The sequence below is a fragment of the Mustelus asterias genome, chromosome 29 (assembly GCF_964213995.1).
Source record: "Mustelus asterias chromosome 29, sMusAst1.hap1.1, whole genome shotgun sequence".
Lineage (NCBI taxonomy): Eukaryota > Metazoa > Chordata > Chondrichthyes > Carcharhiniformes > Triakidae > Mustelus > Mustelus asterias.
Window position 1 is genome coordinate 12,866,086 of NC_135829.1, and position 17,237 is coordinate 12,883,322.

General features: G+C 46.0%; 1 protein-coding gene across 1 annotated transcript in view; it reads left to right on the top strand.

Annotated features, from left to right (window-relative positions):
• Positions 1–17,237, top strand: part of LOC144480540 (secretory carrier-associated membrane protein 5) — an 81,893-nt gene that overhangs the window by 5,075 nt on the left and 59,581 nt on the right. The window contains exons 2-4 of the mRNA XM_078200113.1: positions 3,537–3,606; positions 10,677–10,739; positions 15,711–15,830. Of these exons, the coding sequence (XP_078056239.1) occupies positions 10,733–10,739; positions 15,711–15,830 (127 nt within the window). The 5' untranslated portion in view covers positions 3,537–3,606; positions 10,677–10,732. The remainder of the gene's footprint in view (positions 1–3,536; positions 3,607–10,676; positions 10,740–15,710; positions 15,831–17,237) is intronic.

A 17,237-nucleotide genomic window follows, 5' to 3' on the forward strand; every position in this document is an offset into this window, starting at 1 on the left:
GAGCCTCCCTGACCTGCTGAGTGTTTCTGGCCTTTGCAGTGTTTCGTGGCTTTCTTGAGGATTTGGTAGATGAGTTGACGAACTCTGTTTTAGAATTGCAACAATATCATTTATTATTTCTGTAAAGTTTCCACCAGATTGAGGAGAGCCGTTGTGCGTTTAGAAACGGATTGTTTACTAAATGATCAGGAATGTTGAAATTGTGATTTTTTTTGCGATGTTACTCGGGAGAACTAGTATGTAACATTCATGTCAATGCAGCTATCTAACTTTGATCTCAGACACTGTGATAACTGATCACGTGGCAGGCATCTGGGAGAAAAATGGGAGGGGTTGTTGCCTGTTAGGGCAACTCTTGTTCAATTGAATAATGGCTTTTTGGGACCCGTGGAAGAGTAGAACTGGGTACTTTCTGACTGGGGCAAAACTCAAATATTGGAGGTTCTGAGATCATTAAAATGTCATGAACAGGAACATAACATTGTACATCATCATCGGCTGTCCCTCATTTCGGGTGGTGCAGTGGTTAGCACTGCAGCCTCGCAGCGCCAGAGACCTGGATTCGATTCCGACCTCTGATCACTGTCTGTGTGGAGTTTGCACGTGTCTGCATGGGTTTCCTCCGGGTGCTCCAATTTTCTCCCACACTCCAAAAATGTACAGGTTAGGTTGATTGTCCATGCTAAATTGCCCCTTAGTGTCAGGGAGATTAGCCATTGTCAATTGTCGGAAAAACCCATCTGGTTCACTAATTTCCTTTAGGGAAGGAAATCTGCCGTCCTTACCCGGTCTGGCCTACATGTGACTCCAGATCCACAGTAAAGTGGTTGACTCTCAACTGATCTCGGGCAACCAGGGATGAGCAATAAATGCTGGCCAGCCAGCGACGCCCATGTTCCACGAATGAATTTTTTAAAAAGTAAATGCATGGGGTTACGGGGATGGGATAGGGCCTGGATGGGAGTGTCTTTGGTGCAGGCTCGATGGGCCGAATGGCACTAGTAATTCAGGAATGGCATCGACTCAAGACTTGCGTGTTTCTGCCATGGCTCTTCGTAACGGAACATATTGCTCTTGCTGGAGAGCTGACGTAGACATGACAGGATGAATGGCTTTCTCTGGTTCATGAAATGCTAGAACATAGGGTCAAGGAGCCAGAAATCGTTCCTCAGCTGTACAAAGCCCTGCTTAAGGCAAACCTGGAGTAACTGTGAGGGGTTTTGGACACTATACCTTGAGAAGGATGTATTGGCCTTGGGAGTGCATGAGAGATTAACGAGAATGATACTTGGACTGCAAGAGTTAAGCTACAAGGCGAGATCAAACAAACTAGGGTAATATTCCTGGAATTTAGGTGTGTGTGAAGGAGTGAAGGGTTGTTTTGATTGCAGTTCTCTGGCTATTAAGGAGAACTAGTTTGCTAATTAGAGATTGGGGGGGGGGCGCTAGTCCAATAATTAGCCAGATGGCTCTCGGGCAGCACAGTAGCACTACTGCCTCACAGCTCCAGGGTCCTGGGTTCAATACCAGCCTTGGGTGACTGTCTGTGTGGAGCTTGCACATTCTGCCCGTGTCTGTGTGGGTTTCCTCTGGGTGCTCCAGTTTCCTCCCACAGTCCAAAGGTGTGTAGGTCAGGTGGATTGGCCTTGCGAAATTGCCGGTTAGTGTTCCAAGATGCACAGGTTAGGGGGTTGGGCCTGGTAAGATGCTCCATCAGAGAGTCGGTGCAGACTTGATGGACCAAATTGGTGGCCTCCTGCGCTGTCGGGATTCTATGAGACCTTTTGAAAGTGAAATTCGGAAACATTTTCTCCCACGTTGTGTGGTAAGTTTTGAACACACTTCCGCAAATGCCAATTGATGGCCTATTAATTGTGATAGGCATGTGGAGTTGGGTCTGATGGTGACTGAATGGCCTACTCCTATTCCTACTTCACCAGGTTACCAAGTTTACTTTTTCCAGGTGAAGTACAAGGAAGAAATGTTGTTTATGATATTTATTATGAATAGCAAAACAATACCGCAGGACCTGAATGTCCTAGTTTCCTGTGAAATCTAACCAGAAATAAACATCTTATTTTAACAGTCATCAGCAGGCACGGGTTTCTTGCTGAAAGCAAGATTCGATCGCGTCATATTGTGATTTTGGGAAGAGGAACATAAACCGTATTGTTGCTGCAATACGTACGTAGAATTATCTGTCAATACAAGGGGAACCATATCTGCGACTGACATGGCAGTGCAATGTTTTGAGAATTCAGTGCTTGTTACTTGTAATGGCTGTCCGTTTTTTTTTATGAGATAACCTGTGGTGTTACTGACAATGACTCAGAGAATATGCTGTTTCGTAGCAATTGAGGTTTTCTCAACACAGTGTGAGAGGAGAGTGCTGCACTGGACAAGGATTTTTGTGTATTCGATATAAATTTGGTTCGATTGGTGTCATGAGATGAAGTGCTTTTTGGGTTTATTTTTGTCGGAGAAATGTCGCCAACAGTGAGTGGTTTTGTTCACTTGTAGTAATTTTTAGCACACTGCAAGTAAACCCTGCAAAAGAAACCAATTGTCAAAACTGTTACTGTTTTGGCTTAGTGCCCAATTGACCTGAGTGCATGAGCTTAGTAGATTGGCTAGCTATTGGGGCGGCAGGGTGACACAGTGGTTAGCACTGCTGCCTCGCAGCATCAGGGACCCGGGTTCAATTCTGGCCTTGGGGTCACTGTCTGTGTGGAGTTTGCACGTTCTCAGCGTGGGTTTCCTCCAGCTGATCTGGTTTCCTCCCACAAGTTTAAAAGTTCACTCGTGTCACAAGTAAGGCTTACATTAACATTGCAATGAAGTTACTGTGAAACTCCCCTAGTCGCCATATTCCGGCATCTGTTCGGGTCAATACACCTTCCTGCACGTCTTTCTAGACTGTGTGGGAGGAAGTTGGCTCACCTGGAGGTAACTCGTGCAGACACGGGGAGAACGTGCAAACTCCACACAATCACCCAAGCCCAGAGTCGAACCTGGGTCTCTGGCACTGTAAGGCAGCAGTGCTAACCATTGTGCCACCGTGCCACCCCTAAGAATTATAACACCTGAAAGGTGGAATTGAACCACTCTGTTGCTAGACAGAGACCACTGAGGGTCATCTAGGCAAGTCCAAAGATGTGCAGGTTAGGTTGAATGGCCATGCTAAATTCATCCTAGTTTCAGGGGGGGGGATTAGCAGGGTAATTATGTGGGGTTACTGGAATAGGGCCTGGGTGGGATTGTGGTCAGTGTAGACACGATGGGCTGAATGGCCTCCTGTACTGTAGGGATTCTATGATGAATCTATGATGAGTGATGGACTTCTATGATCTGTGGCAATGGATACTCTCAGTACTGTCTCTAATTTGCATTGTGGAAATTGCAGCGAATCAGTTTGAGAGCCATTGATTGTGTACACAGAACGCAGTGGATTATACCCTTGAACCGTACTTGGTATAATTGCAGCCGCGCTGGTGATAGAACTTGAAACCTTTCTTTTTGTATTTTAACATTTGCAGGACCAAAGGAGTGCGAGGCTGACACACGAGGAACCGGGGAAGGCGAGAGAGACAGCAGTGACACTTTAATGTAAGTTGTGACAGGGATATAAACCCTTATTTGTGGATGTTATTGGCTGAACTCTGAAAGTACTTTCCTCCTGCTGTCCTAAGCTGCTTTCTGTCTGTGAAGCTGGACTCATTGGGGTAACTTAGGAATGGAATGGGAGAGTGGAGGTCCAAGTTACTTGTTACGCAGCATCACTGCCAAGTTTGATGATGAGACACGTAGGAGAATGGATCTTGAGCTTTTTGTTTAACCAGATACTCCATGGGAAGCACAATGGTTAGCACTGCTGCCTCACAGCGCCAGGGACCCGCGTTCGATTCCAGCCTCGGGTGACTGTCTATGTGGAGTTTGCATGTTCCCCCCGTGTCTGCATGGGTTTCCTCCGGGTGCTATGGTTTCATAGAAATAAAATCCTGACAGCACAGAAGGAACCTGTACCGACCACATCCCACCCAGACCCTATTCCCATAACCCCACACATTTATCCTGCTAAACCCCCTGATACCAGAATCAATTGACTATGGCCAATCAACCTAACTCGCACATCTTTGGACTGAGAGGAACACAGTAAGAGTTTTAACAACACCAGGTTAAAGTCCAACAGGTTTATTTGGTAGCAAGTGCCATTAGCTTTCGGAGCGCTGCCCCTTCGTCAGATGGAGTGGATATCTGCTCCCAAACAAGGCACACAGAGACACAAAATCAAGTTACAGAATACTGATTAGAATGCGAATCTTTACAGCTAATCAAGTCTTAAAGATACAGACAATGTGAGTGGAGGGAGCATTAGGCACAGGTTTAAAGAAATGTGTATTGTCTCCAGACATCTCTACTTGAGATGCATCTCACTGGCTGTCCTGTTGGGAGACAATACACATTTCTTTAACCTGTGCCTAATGTTCCCTCCACTCACATTGTCTGTATCTTTAAGACTTGATTAGCTGTAAAGATTCGCATTCTAATCAGTATTCTGTAAATTGATTTTGCCTCTGTGTGCCTTGTTTGGGAGCAGATGTCCACTCCATGTGACGAAGGAGCAGGGCTCCGAAAGCTAATGGCATTTGCTACCAAATAAGCCTGTTGAACTTTAACCTCGTGTTGTTAAAACTCTTACTGTGTTTACCCCAGTCCAACGCCGGCATCTCCACACCTGAGAGAGGAAACCAGAGCACCAGGAGTAAAATCACCCAGACGTGGGGAGAACATGTAAACTCCACACAGACAATGACCCGAGGTCGGAATTGAACCTGGGCCCCTGGCGCTGTGAGGCAGCAGTGCTAACCACTGTGCTGTCCTCCCACACTCCAAAGATGTGCAAGTGAAGTTGATTTGACCATAGTAAATTGCCCCGTACGTGACATGGGATTAACAGGGTAAATACGTGTGGTTACGGGGTTAGGGCCTGGGTGGAATTTCTGGCAGTATAAGTGGGCCAACTGGCTACCTCCTGTGCTGTAGGGATTCTGTGTTGAGAGAGTGGTGTCAAGGTAGTTGCAAGCCCCTTCAAGTGAAGAGGTTTCAGGGGCCATGTTCAATGATACTGTGGCAGTCAGTTGATGCATGTAAATGGATGCTATCCCTGAGTTCATGTCGCAACAAAGGGTTGTTTGTCTGACAGGATTAACTTCCTCTTTGTTTTGGGCACAAGTGATTGAGCAAGAGTTTTTAAATTTTGAATTGTGGCAGTGGAGCTATCTGATAAACGTACACATAGCTTGGGTTTCTGCAAACTCAAGCTTATCAGACTTGACCTTCATCACAAGGCGGTGGACTCCCGAGAGGTCTCAAAACCTGACTAGCAGACCTATAATTATACCCAATGTGATGGGGTCTAATGACACACATTCTGAGCGCATCCTGTTGTTAACCATCTGTTACCTGCAAGGGTCATGTGCCTTAATGGCTCAGTTTATTCCCAAACTATATAAACTCAGGTAGCATGTCGCAGTTCCACAGGCAGGGTCCGATAGGTGAATGGGCAAAAATTAACCGTCGACTTCCTTAGAATCATAGAGTCCCTACAGTGCAGAAGTAAACCATTCAGCCTGTTGAGTCTGCCCTGACTCTCTGACAGAGCATCTTATCCAGACCCACCCCCAGTCCCATTCACTTAACCCCACACATTTACCCTACTAATCCCCCTAACCTTCACATCTTTGGACACTTAACGGGCAATTTAGCACAGCCAATCCACCTAACCTGCACATCTTTGGATACTAAGGGGCAGTTTAGCACGGCCAATCCTGTACAAAGGTGGTACGGTGGCACAGTGGTTAGCACTGCTGTCTCACAGCACCAGGGACCTGGGTTGATTCCCAGCTTGGGTCAGTGTCTGTGTGGAGTTTGCGTGTTCTCCCGTGTCTGCGTGGGTTTCCTCTGGGTGCTCCGAGTTCCTCCTTCAATTCAAAGATGTGCGGGTTAGGTTGATTGGCCGTGCTGAATTGCCGCTTGGTGTCCCGGGATGTGTAGGTTAGAGGGATTAACAGAGTGTGGGATTGTGGGGATAGGGCCTGGGGTGGGATTGTTGTCGGTACAGACTCGATGGGCTGAATAGCCTCCTTCTGCACTGTGTAGGTTTTCTATGATTCTATGATCTTTGCTGAATGCACAATGCATATGATCATCCAATACTGATGCCACATGATTTAATCTTTGTGGCTACATTTTGACTAGTACATCTTCTCTTTGGAATTGTCTATCCCAATGTGTTGAGGATGCTCAGTCGTTGAGTCTATCCAACACAATTGATAGATTTCTTTTGTGGGGATGGGGTGGGCACCAAGGGAACTAAGGGATATGGGATAATGCGGAAAAATGGAGTTGATGTCATAATCCTGTTGAACAGCAGTGCAAACTTGAAGGGCCCAGTGGCCCACTGTAGTGGCTATTTCTTAACGTTCTGGAACATTTATGTTCACATCTTATGTGGTTTGCCCTAAAGTTCTTTCATCTGAAGATAAATTGAAATATTCAACTTTTCTCCGCCTGCGTCAGCCTCTTGTTCTAGGTGGAAGGTTTTGGTGGCTATCAACAGTTGCCATTTTGTTTAATCTGTTTACCAGGGTAAAAGAAAAATCCCCTTTTCTTGCGAGGCTTATGGGGGCCAAGGTGAGGAATGGAACATATCAGTGGAAAACCATTTCTCCCAGTTTTGTGTGCAATCATGATCATAGAATCCCTACATTGCAGAAGGAGGCCATTTGGCCCATCGAGTCTGCACCGACCACAATCCCACCCAGGCCCTATCCCCATAAACCCAAGTAGTTACCTGCTAATCCCCCTAAACACTAAGGGGCAATATAGCATGGCCAATCAACTTAATCCACACATCTTTGGACTGTGGGAGGAAATCAGAACACTCGGAGGAAAGCCACACAGACTCGGGGAGGGGGGGGAGGGAAACGTGCAAACTCCGCACAGGCAGTCGCCCGAGGCCGGAATTGAACCTGGGTCCCTAATGCTGTGAGGCAGCAGTGCAAATCTGAAATTATAATGGGGTGGCAAGGCAGCACAGTGCTGCATCACAGTGCCAGGGTCCAACTCTGTCTGTGCAGAGTTTGCACGTTCTCCTCGTGTTTACGTGGGTTCCCTCTTGGGGGGGGGGGGGGGGGGAATCCGGTTTCCCCCCACAGTCCAATGATTGACCATGCTAAATTGCTCCTTGGTGTCCAGGGATGTGTGAGTTGGGTGGATTGGTCATGTTAAATGCGTGGGGATGAGGTGAGGGGGAGGGCCAGCACTTTCAGGGAGTCGGTGAGATTCAGGTGGGCCATATGGTCTCCTTCTGCACTGTAGGGATTCAATAAAAAGTTCTATGAAAGAAAAACTGGCATTTATATAGTGCCTTTCGTAACAATGAACATCTCAAAGTGCTTTACAGACAATGAAGCAATTTTGAAGTGTAGTCAGTGTTATCTGAAGGAACAGTGCAGCCAACCTGCGCACAGCAGCAACAATATAATTTTGTTTTGGCCATGCTGATTGAGGGATAAGTATTGGCCAGTACCCCAGGCTGCACTGCCCTTCTTTAAAATAGTGTAATGGTATCTTTTTATGGCCGACGGGAAGACTGGGCTGTGGCTTGATGTCTCAGTGCAGCAGTCCCTCAATGCTGTCAGCCTTGATTATTTTTGTGCTCAAGTCCTGGAGTGGGTCTTGAACCCACTGCTTTCTGACTCCGAGGCAAGAGTGCTACCAACTGAGCCACAGCTGGCACAGAAGTGCTTAAAAAATAGTCTGAACTTCAATTTGTGGTCATAGTAACTATTGACTTGATTTATTATTGACACATGTTAGTATACAGTGAAAAATATTGTTTCTTGCACACTATACAGACAAAGCATACCGTTCATAGAGAAGGAAACGAGAGAGTGCAGAATGTAGTGTTACAGTCATAGCTAGGGTGTAGAGAAAGGTCAACTTAATGCGAGGTAGGTCCATTCAAAAGTCTGACAGCAGCAGGGAAGAAGCTGTTCTTGAGTCGGTTGGTACGTGACCTCAGACTTTTGTATCTTTTTCCCGATGGAAGAAGATGGAAGAGAGAATGTCCGGGGTGCGTGGGGTCCTTAATTATGCTGGCTGCTTTGCCGAGGCAGCGAGAAGTGTAGACAGAGTCAGTGGATGGGAGGCTGGTTTGCGTGATGGACTGGGCTTCATTCACGAACCTTTGTAGCTTCTTGAAGTCTTGGGCAGAGCAGGAGCCATCCCAAGCTGTGACACAACCAGAAAGAATACTTTCTATGGTGCATCTGTAAAAGTTGGTGAGAGTTGTAATGGACAAGCCAAATTTCCTTAGTCTTCTGAGAAAGTAGAGGCGTTGGTGGGCTTTCTTAACCATAGTGTCGGCATGGAGGGGGGGACCAGGACAGGTTGTTGGTGATCTGGGCACCTAAGAACTTGAAGCTCTCGACCATTTCTACTTCATATCTAAAGATATGACCAGGATTGGTGGGCCTTGAACTTTTCGTCAAGTCAATATTGTTGTGGTGCTTTCCCTCAAGGTGTGTGTGCAAATGCCTGACAGCATCGTTGGTGGTCTTTCATATCTGATGCTCTGTTTTCTGTTTGTAAAATTGCACAAGGTCTGCTGCTGTTTCCTTGAGAATGATTTTATTCCATCTTCTCGCTTCAGTACAATTAGCAGGTGCGTTCCAAGTATATTTTTACTACCTGTGGCTCTGCCGCTTGAATTTTGCACTTGCCTCAGCCTCCTTCCGTCGCAGCTGGCGATTTTTAATATGAAAGCCATCTGTGCTTTCTGCATTTCTTTCTCCTCGATCAACAATTATCCACATTGCGTTGAAGTTGCAGCATAGATACCAGCCATTTGGCTCACTGGGCCTATGGTCGTGTTCATGCTCCGAATGAGACTCTAATCCTCTTAGCACATTCTTCAATTTCTTTTTTCTATCTTGCGTCCTCTTAAAACGCACCTGTAAAGTTTATTTATTAGTGTCACAAGTAGGCTTACATTAACACTGCTGTGAAGTTACTGCGAAAATCCCCTAGTCGCCACACTCCGGCGCCTGTTCGGGTTACACTGAGGGAGAATTTAGCACGGCCAATGCACCTAACCAGCACAACCACCACACCAGTGGCACAGTGGTTAGCACTGCTGCCTCACAGCACCAGACACCCAGGTTCGATTCCCAGCTTGGGTCACCGTCTGTGTGGAGTTTGCACGTTCTCCCCGTGTCTGCGTGGGTTTGCTCCTGTTCCTCCCTCAGTCTGAAAGACTTGCTGATTAAACAAACTTTACTTTGTGCATTGGGAAAGTTTTTTAAGAGAATACTCCAGGATAAGTCCCGAACAGAGCCTTATATTTGCATATTTCAGGTGAAAACTTTTTTGGGGCAATAAAAATTTTACCCAGTGGTGAGCTTGATGTTGCGTTATAACATTTTTATTTAGGCCACTGTCGTGGACTAGTGGAAGTCCAGCTTGCTTTGCCTCAGCCCCTATAATCCATTAAGCAGGATAATCATGATATATTTAATTATGACACATCGGTGTAAAGTGGGTTAACACCAGAAAATCTTTCCAATTGAACACAAATGGTCACAATTTAAAGGAGTTAAAACTAGCCAGATTAATTCCAGAACCTTGGAGTTAGGTTTTGGAACATTTAGGAGGTGCTGTAAGGTTGCTAAATAATTGACACAAGAATCATAGAATCCCTACAATGCAGAAGGAGGCTATTTGCATTGGCAACAATCCCACCCAGGCCCTATCCACGTAACCCCACGTATTTACCCTAACTAATCCCCCTGACACTAAGGGGCAATTTAGCCTGGCCAATAAACCAAACCTGCACATAGAATCCTACAGTGCAGAAGGGGCCCATCAAGTCAGCACTGATGACAATCCCACCCAGGCCCTATCCCCTTAACCCCATATGTTTACCCTAGCTAGTCCCCCGACACTAAGGGGCAATTTACCATGGCCAATAAACCTAACCGCATCTTTGGGGGGGGTGGGGGGGAGGAAACCGGAGGAAACCCACGCAGACACGGTGAGAATGTGCAAACTCCACGCAGACGGTCACCCGAGTCTGGAATTGAACCGAGGTCCCTGGCGCTGTAAGGCAGCAGTGCTAACCTCCGTGCCGCTGCATTATGCTGGAATGCTTTTCAGAACACCTTCCAGAAAGGAAGCAGAAGGCACATGTTGGCACATGCGTGATGTCAGGTGAATATGCAGCAAGGGATTCTCTGGTAGAATCCCTAGTTTTCCTTCACTGCATATCCATGCTTGAGGAAAAGCTTCTCGTGTGCAGTGGTTGACTTGCCATTGCCCATGAAGATATGCTCCGATTTAGAATGCCATCTTCTACTGAGGGGACTGGGCACGCACTTCATTTACAGGATCTCGGAAGAATAATCAGACCTCTGTGACGGTAATTTGGAGCAATAAATTGTAAAATTGGTGAAATCCAAGTGGGAATATTAGTTTAAGGAATAACCGCTCCTATTTGCATTGAAATGAATTGTGAAGGGTGGATAATTCAAGTTTATAGTTCAGCTGGAATTCTGATTTGCAGTCCTTACTTAACAGCCTGTTGTGTTCTTTTTTTTGTTTTTTCTGTTTTGCAGGTTAGAGCGTGTAGCTCACTTGAAACACCCGAAACACAGCAAACACCATCTCAAATATGGCAGGTAAGGATGTAGTTCACTCATTCTGTGAACAAGGAAAAGTACAGTAGAGGAACAGGCCCTTCGATCCTCCAAGCCTGTGCTGATCATGATGCCATAACTAAACTAAGATAAAAACTTCTGTCCTTGCTCGGTCCGTATCCCTCTATTCCCTCCCAATTTGTGTACCCATCCAGATGCCTCTTAAGTGTTGCTAATGTGCCTCCTTCCACCACCTCCTGTGGCAGCGCATTCCAGGCACCCATCATTTTGTGTGTGAAAAACTTCCCCCACACATCTCCCTTCAACTTTCCCCCTCTTTCATTGAACTTGTGCCCCCTTGTAACTGATACTTCCACCCTGGGAAAAAGCCTCTTGACTATCCGCCCTGTCTATGCCTCTCATAATTTTGAGGTGGAGATCCCGGCGTTGGACTGGGGTGGGCACAGTAAGAAGTCTCTCAACACCAGGTTAAAGTCCAACAGGTTTATTTGGAATCACGAGCTTTCGGAGCGCTGCTCCTTCATCAGGCGAGTCATTTTATAGACCTCTATCCGATCTCCCCTCAGTCTCCGTCTTTCCAGTGGAAAAATCCTAGTTTATTCAACCTCTCCTCATACGCAGTATGTAGCTTCTGATATCGAGTCTCTGCTCACATTTCTCGGAAGCATCAAGGATCCACAGCTCCACATCATCATCACCTATTTTCAGATATTTTAAATCGCGTGCAATTTCTGTCGCACTTCCTTTAGTGTCTAAACGGACTATTTTGGTCCATTTTCTTCGACTTACTTCTGAGTAGTTCATTCTCTAGTGTGGTTGACTTGCTTTCCAGTGGTGCTGTTTGTCAGCAGCACCCTCTGAATATCTTGATCCGACTTGTTGCCCCCTGCACCTCGCGGATAGCGAAGAGCATTGTCGGGCAATACAGCAGGATATAGATAGAACATAGAACATAGAACATTACAGCGCAGAACAGGCCCTTCGGCCCACGATGTTGCACCGACCAGTTAAAAAAAAAACTGTGACCCTCCAACCTAAACCAATTTCTTTTCGTCCATGAACCTATCTACGGATCTCTTAAACGCCCCCAAACTAGGCGCATTTACTACTGATGCTGGCAGGGCATTCCAATCCCTCACCACCCTCTGGGTAAAGAACCTACCCCTGACATCGGTTCTATAACTACCCCCCCTCAATTTAAAGCCATGCCCCCTCGTGCTGGATTTCTCCATCAGAGGAAAAAGGCTATCACTATCCACCCTATCTAAACCTCTAATCATCTTATATGTTTCAATAAGATCCCCTCTTAGCCGCCGCCTTTCCAGCGAAAACAATCCCAAATCCCTCAGCCTCTCCTCATAGGATCTCCCCTCCATACCAGGCAACATCCTGGTAAACCTCCTCTGCACCCTCTCCAAAGCCTCCACATCCTTCCTGTAATGTGGGGACCAGAACTGCACACAGTACTCCAAGTGCGGCCGCACCAGAGTTGTGTACAGTTGCAACATAACGCTACGACTCCTAAATTCAATCCCCCTACCAATAAACGCCAAGACACCATATGCCTTCTTAACAACCTTATCTACTTGATTCCCAACTTTCAGGGATCTATGCACACATACACCTAGATCCCTCTGCTCCTCCACACTATTCAAAGTCCTCCCGTTAGCCCTATACTCAACACAACTGTTATTCCTACCAAAGTGAATTACCTCACACTTCTCCGCATTAAACTCCATCCGCCACCTCTCGGCCCAACTTTGCAACCTGTCTAAGTCTTCCTGCAGACTACGACACCCTTCCTCACTGTCTACCACACCACCGACTTTGGTGTCATCAGCAAATTTGCTAATCCACCCAACTATACCCTCATCCAGATCATTAATAAATATTACAAACAGCAGTGGCCCCAAAACAGATCCCTGAGGTACACCACTTGTAACCGCACTCCATGATGAATATTTACTATCAACCACCACCCTCTGTTTCCTATCCGCTAGCCAATTCCTGATCCAATTTCCTAGATCACCCCCAATCCCATACATCTGCATTTTCTGCAGAAGCCTACCATGGTGAACCTTATCAAACGCCTCACTAAAATCCATATATACCACGTCCACTGCCTTGCCCCCATCCACCTCCTTGGTCACTTTCTCAAAAATAGGCTGGAAAATTGGGCGGAGAGGTGGCAGATGGAGTTTAATCCGGATAAATGCGAAGTGATGCATTTTGGAAGAAATAATGTAGGGAGGAGTTATACAATAAATGGCAGAGTCATCAGGAGTATAGAAACACAGGGACCTAGGTGTGCAAGTCCACAAATCCTTGAAGGTGGCAACACAGGTGGAGAAGGTGGTGAAGAAGGCATATGGTATGCTTGCCTTTATAGGACGGGGTATAGAGTATAAAAGCTGGAGTCTGATGATGCAGCTGTATAGAATGCTGGTTAGGCCACATTTGGAGTACTGCGTCCAGTTCTGGTCGCCGCACTACCAGAAGGACGTGGAGGCATTGGAGAGAGTGCAGAGAAGGTTTACCAGGATGTTGCCTGGTATGGAGGGTCTTAGCTATGAGGAGAGATTGGGTAGACTGGGGTTGTTCTCCTTGGAAAGACGGAGAATGAGGGGAGATCTAATAGAGGTATACAAGATTATGAAGGGTATAGATAGGGTGAACAGTGGGAAGCTTTTTCCCAGGTCGGAGGTGACGATCACGAGGGGTCACGGGCTCAAGCTGAGAGGGGCGAAGTATAACTCAGACATCAGAGGGACGTTTTTTACACAGAGGGTGGTGGGGGCCTGGAATGCGCTGCCAAGTAGGGTGGTGGAGGCAGGCACGCTGACATCGTTTAAGACTTACCTGGATAGTCACATGAGCAGCCTGGGAATGGAGGGATACAAACGATTGGTCTAGTTGGACCAAGGAGCGGCACAGGCTTGGAGGGCCGAAGGGCCTGTTTCCTGTGCTGTACTGTTCTTTGTTCTTTGTTCTCACCCTCCACAACAAACCAACATACTGCTGACCATCCAGGCAGGAGCTGATTTCATACTTTTATTTATTTTGATTTGATTTATTATTGTCACATGTATTAGTATACAGTGAAAAGTATTGTTTCCTGCGCTATATGGACAAAGCATACTGATCATAGAGAAGGAAAGGAGAGGGTGCAGAATGTAGTGCTATAGTCATAGCTAGGGTGAGGGGAAGATCAACTTAATGTGAGGCAGGTCCATTCAAAAGTCTGATGGCAGCAGGGAAGAAGCTGTTCTTGAGTCGGTTGGTACGTGTCCTCCGATTTTAAAAAAATCTTTTTCCCGAGGGAAGAAGGTGGAAGAGAGAATGTCCAGGGTGCGTGGAGTCCTTAATTACACTGGCTGCTTTTCCAAGGCAGCGGGAAGTGTAGACAGTGTCAATGTGTGGGAGGCTGGTTTGTGTGATGGACTGGGCTTCGTGCAGCATTTGTGACAGTACTTATTGTGCTCTTCCTGACTTCTTTGATTTATGGAAGATAACAAAAGTAGAGTAAGCACTTGGGTGCATCACACTACTGGAGTGGAAGTGAGTTACCACAATCTGTCTCTTGTACGACTGAAGTCCCTCAGCTATATCTGCGACATCCACCAAAAGTTTTGGTGGGTAGCATGGTGGCACAGTGGTGAGCACTGCTGCCTCACAGCATCAGGAACCCAGGTTCAGCTCCGGTCCTGGGTGACTGTGTGGAGTTTGCACATTCTCCCCGTGCCTGCGTGGCTTTCCTCCGAGTGCTCCAGTTTCCTCCCACACTCCAAAGATGTGCAGGTTAGGTAGGTTGGCCATGCTAAATTGCCCCTTGGTGTCCCAAGATGTACAGGTTAGGGGAATTAGTGGGGTAAATATGTGGGGTTATGGGGATACGGCATGGGTAACATGCTCTGCCAGAGACTTGGAGCATAGATCGCAGGAGGGCTGGCAAGAAGGAAAGAAACCCTGTTGAGGGAGGAGGAGGCAGAATAGAGGGGGAAATACAACCCCAGTATCTGGGAGTGTGGTTGGAGGGCCTGTGGAAGGAAAAGGGGGTTGAGAAAGAGAAATCCTTGCTGGGTCATGGTAGGACAAGAGGCAAGGAGGAGAGACTCTGAGTAGGAGGGTCAGTTGCGGTCACAATGTAGGCCCAATATAAAGCAGCATATATATTGAGAGATCCTCTGTATGCTTAGCTCTGTTTGCCTCAGCCTATGCAAATACTTCATCTATGCAAAGACTTCATTTTAAGATGGTTCTGCCTATTCAATTGCGTTTAAATGCTAGATTGTAGGGGTTAACTAGCACTGCTGACTTGACTACATTTTAGAACTCAGAAGGCATGCTGGGTTAGCTAAAAATTGACTGCATTCCTAAAAGGCACACAATGCAGGCAAACATTTTTTCATAATAGCAGCTGCAAGGACTGCTTTTGCAAACAGAAACAGCATGTGAAAAACACTTCCGATAAGGATTGAAATATATTTTTATTTCAGTACATGTTTGGTTCAGTTCTGAGATTTCGCTCCTCTCAGTATATGTTTTTGTACAGGGCCTGGCTGTGAAGCCGGTGTCCAAATTCGCTCTCTTCTCGCTTCTATCATTGTTTTTAAGTTTTGTTCAATAAAAGAAAACCATTTTAAAACTCATAAGATCATAAGAACTAGGAGCAGGAGTAGGCCGTCTGGCCCCTCGAGCCTGCTCTGCCACTCGATAAGATCATGGCTGATCTTTTCATTGACTCAGCTCCACTTACCCGCCCGCTCGCCACAACCCTTAGTTCCTTTACTGTTCAAAAAGTTATCTATCCTCACACCAAACGCTGTCCCCCTTATCTATTCTAATGAATGAATGGACCCTACAACATCCTCTGACTTGGTGACGGTCCCTAAGATACACCAGTGTTATAAACTGCAAATATTTGAATTACTTTAAACCTTACTTCGTGTTTGCAGTAATCTACAGGATGCTTTTATGCATTTTCTTTTCCAGAAAACAACTTTCCACCGCTCCCGAGGTTCATTCCATTGAAGCCATGTTTTTACCAGGATTTTAATGAAATTCCAGAGCCACACAAAGTCCTGGCAAAACGCATTTACTACCTTTGGATGTGTGAGTATGGCAGCATAAGTGAATGTGAATGCACCCTAGATGTGTTGTGGACCTTTGTAACATACCTCTAACCTTCCAAACATTGTTACAACCCCTTTATTTTCATAAGGACGTATACGGTGAAATTACCATTATGTCCATGTTTCTTTGGTTGATTTGATTTATTATTGTCACTTATTAGTATACAGTGAAGAATATTATTTCTTGCATGCTATAAAGACAAAGCATACCGTTCATAGAGAAGGAAAGAAGAGAGTGCAAAATGTAGTGTTACAGTCATAGCTAGAGTGTAGAGAAAGATCAGCTTAATATAACATAGGTCCATTCAAATGTCAGATGGCAGCAGGGAAGAAGCTGTTCTTGAGTCGGTTGGTACGTGACCTCAGACTTTTAAAATCTTTTTCCCGATGGAGAAGAGTATGTCCAGGGTGCGTGGGGTCCTTGATTATGCTGGCTGCTTTTCCGAGGCAGCGGGAAGTGTAGACAGAGTCAATAGATGGGAGGCTGGTTTGCGTGATGGACTGGGCTTCATTAACGACCCTTTGTAGTTCCTTGCGGCCTTGGGCAGAGCAGGAGCCATACCAAGCTGTGATACAACCAGAAAGAATGCTTTCTGTGGTGCATCTGTAAAAGTTGGTGAGAGTCGTAGCTAAATTTCCTTAGTCTTCTGAGAAAGTAGAGGTGTTGGTGGGCTTTCTTAACTGCAGTGTCGGCATGGCGGGACCAGGACAGGTTGCTGGTTATCTGGACACCTAAGAACTTGAAGCTCTCGACCATTTCTACTACTTCCCTATTAATGTAGACAGGGACATGTTCTCCAGTACGCTTCCCAAAGTGCATCAAACTATCAAGTATCTATATTCAAATTAGTGCAGGTTTGTTTAGCCAGTTAAATGGTATAGTTTTCTCTCTGTAAACTGAATTCTACATTGCTTAAAACATATAAATGTGCCTTCAACTAAGGAGCACAGTGTATTGTAGAACACTGTCGTGTTTGACCTCTGAAATCCAGATACAAATCCAACCTCTGCAGGGAATCAAAATCTCACTATGGGTTCAGGAATAGGTGTGTAACCAGTTTTTGGCTACTGGTTCAGAGTAAGCATGACTTTTTAAAAATTCTTTATGTGGGTGTCGCTGGCAAGGCCAGTGTTTGTTTCCCATCCCTAATCTGCTTTGAATTGAGTGGCTTACTGGATGGGCCATTTCAGAGGGCAGTCAACCACAATGCTCTGGGTCGGGAGTCACATGTAGGCCAGACCAATTAAAGATGGCAGATCTCTTTTCCCAAAGGCCATTAGTTAACCAGATGGGTTTTTACAACAATTGATAGTTTCCTAGTCACCATTATTAAAACTGTAGGGGAGGCAGTGGCATAGTGGTATTGTCACTGGCCTAGCAATCCAG